The sequence below is a fragment of the Mandrillus leucophaeus genome, unplaced genomic scaffold (genome assembly GCF_000951045.1).
Source record: "Mandrillus leucophaeus isolate KB7577 unplaced genomic scaffold, Mleu.le_1.0 Scaffold98, whole genome shotgun sequence".
NCBI classification, from domain to species: domain Eukaryota; kingdom Metazoa; phylum Chordata; class Mammalia; order Primates; family Cercopithecidae; genus Mandrillus; species Mandrillus leucophaeus.
The window spans coordinates 27,803-30,335 of record NW_012110696.1 but is presented as its reverse complement, the minus strand read 5'-3'; the positions used below and the strand labels follow the sequence as shown (position 1 = coordinate 30,335).

The 2,533-nt window shown below is 45.5% G+C and overlaps 1 protein-coding gene across 1 annotated transcript in view; it reads left to right on the top strand.

Annotated features, from left to right (window-relative positions):
- GRK4 (G protein-coupled receptor kinase 4) overlaps window positions 1-2,533 on the top strand; it is a gene marked incomplete at its 3' end in the record, with an annotated part of 57,794 nt that overhangs the window by 38,767 nt on the left and 16,494 nt on the right. Inside the window, exon 5 of the mRNA XM_011970920.1 lies at window positions 1,683-1,786. Within this exon, the coding sequence (XP_011826310.1) occupies window positions 1,683-1,786 (104 nt within the window). The remainder of the gene's footprint in view (window positions 1-1,682; window positions 1,787-2,533) is intronic.

Below are 2,533 nucleotides of genomic sequence, written 5' to 3'. Positions count from 1 at the left end.
ACTAATTTATAAACACATATTTCCTCTGGTCGCTTGGCCCTATCACAGTCAGAAGTCAGTCTAGAATGCATTTCTTGTTTCGGTTACAAGCACACAATTGAGCATGACGTGGGTATTTTTTCACTGAATCTGGACCGTGGTTTTGTCATGTGTTTCCTTTTTCCAGAATTCTCTGGATGAGGGTTAAAGAGAGTGGGGCCTGGGCACGTGGAACACTGTGAGTGGGAATGTAGAGCGGTGGAGCCGTTTTGGAAGGCAGTTTCACAATAAATATGAATGTTTAAAATGCTTGCATCTTTTTGAGCTGGTAATTCTGTTTTTAGGAATCTATCCTATAGAAAAATACACGTGTATAGGGACATTCATGGTGGTGCTGTTTGTGTGGGAAAATTGGCAACTAGGATGTAACTGGGGACAGATAAACTCATACACCGGAAGACTGTGCAGTCACTCAAGAAAATGGGGTAGCTCTGTAAACGTCAGCACATACTTTAAACCCTGGACCCAGGTTGGGCACAGTGGCACATGCCTGTAATCCTAGCACTTTTGTAGGCCGAGGTGGGCAGATCGATTAAGCTCAGGAGTTCGAGACCAGCCTAGGCCACATGGCTGTCCAAAAAATACAAACATTAGCCAGGTACAGCTGGGCACAGTGGCTCACACCTGTAATCCCAGCACTTTGGAAGGCTAAGGCCTTCCAAAGGATCACTTGAGATCAGCAGTTCAAAATTAACCAGGCGTGGTGGTGGGCACCTGTAATCCCAGCTGCTCAGGAGGCTGAGGCAGGAGAATCGCTTGAACCCGGGAGGCGGAGCTTGCAGTGAGCCAAGATTGTGCCACTGCACTCCAGCCTGGGCCACAGAACAAGACTCCATCTCAAAAAAAAAAAAAAAAAAAATTAGCCAGGTGTGGTGGCATGCGCCAGTAGTCCCAGCTACTTGGAAGGTGGAGGTGGGAGGATTGCATGAGCCCAGGAGGTCCCTTTTTTAAAAGGCTGAATAATATTCTGCTGTACGTATATACTACATGTTATTTATCCATTCATCCACAGACACCTGCGTTGTTTCCACTTTGGGCTACGATGAATTATGCTGCAATGAACATGGGTGTGCAGATACCTCTTTGAGACCCTGCTTTCCATTCTCTGTGTGTGTGTGTTTTGTTTTGTTTTATTTGGAGATGGAGTTTTGCTCTTATTGCCCAGGCTGGAGTGCAGTGGCACGATCTCAGCTCACTGCAACCTCCGCCTCCCAGGTTCAAGCATTCTCCTGCCTTAGCCTCCTGAGTAGCTGAGATTACAGGCGTCTACCACCACGCCTGGCTAATACTTCGTACTTTTACTAGAGATGGAGATTCACCATGTTGGCCAGGCTGGTCTCAAACTCCTGACTTCAGGTGATCCATCCACCCACCTCGGCCTCCCAAAGTGCTGGGATTACAGGTGTGAGCCATTGTGTCAGGCCCTCTGTCCTGTGTGTGTTTTGATGTGCATCAGAGAAGATCTGAAGAGGCAGACAATAGCAGAACACTGGAGAGTGGGCCTAGCATGGAGGGGCAGGTGGCACTTTGACTTACATTGTATACACTTTGTGTTTCATTTTTTTACAATAGGCATTAGGTTCTGTTTACTAGTAAGTTATGAAATCACTAATGGTTATGTATTTGGTTTGTACTATATTAAGTTGGCAGCCCCTTTACCAGAAATACCTCCAGATGTTGTGACAGAATGTAGATTGGGACTGAAGGAGGAGAACCCTTCCAAAAAAGTCTTTGAGGAATGTACTAGGTAAGTGGTTCATGCCGAGCCCTGCATATATTGTCTGTGACTAACCCCGAGACAGACAGCTTACAGGAGGTTTCTCTGCATAAAACAAGTTCTTGGAGTGTAGTTGACCCTTGAGCAACATGGGCATTAGGGACGCTGATACCACCCAACCCTCTGCGCAGTTGAAAATATGTGTATAACTTTTGACTCTCCCCAAAGCTTAACTATTACTAGCCTACTGTTGACCAGAGGCCTTACCGATAACATAAACAGTGATGAACACATATTTTATATGTTATGTGTATTACGTGCTATACTTTTACAATAAAGTATGCTAGAAAAAAAAAGTGTTATTAAGATAATCATAAGGAAGAGAAAATATAATTCCTATTCACAAAGTAGAAATAGATCATCATAAAGGTCTTCATCCTCGTCATCTTCACATTGAGGAGGCTGAGGAGAAGGAGGAAGAGGAGGGGCTGGTCCTGCTGTCTCAGGGGTGGCAGGAACGGAAGAAAATACACGCATAAGTGGCTCCTGGCATCTCAACTCGAATTGTCCAAGGGTCAACTGTACTTTACCCATTAAAATGATTACTTTCTCTAGAAAGAGGTGAATGAAGAGTAATAATTCCGTGTACACATGAGGCACACTGAAAGGGGTCCCATCGTTTAGCGCCAGTATCCTAGCATCCTAGGGGAGTGGCACACCTAAGCCTGTGCAGCCAGAGCATGGTGGGGCTGGGGCTGCAACCCGTGATGCTTTAAT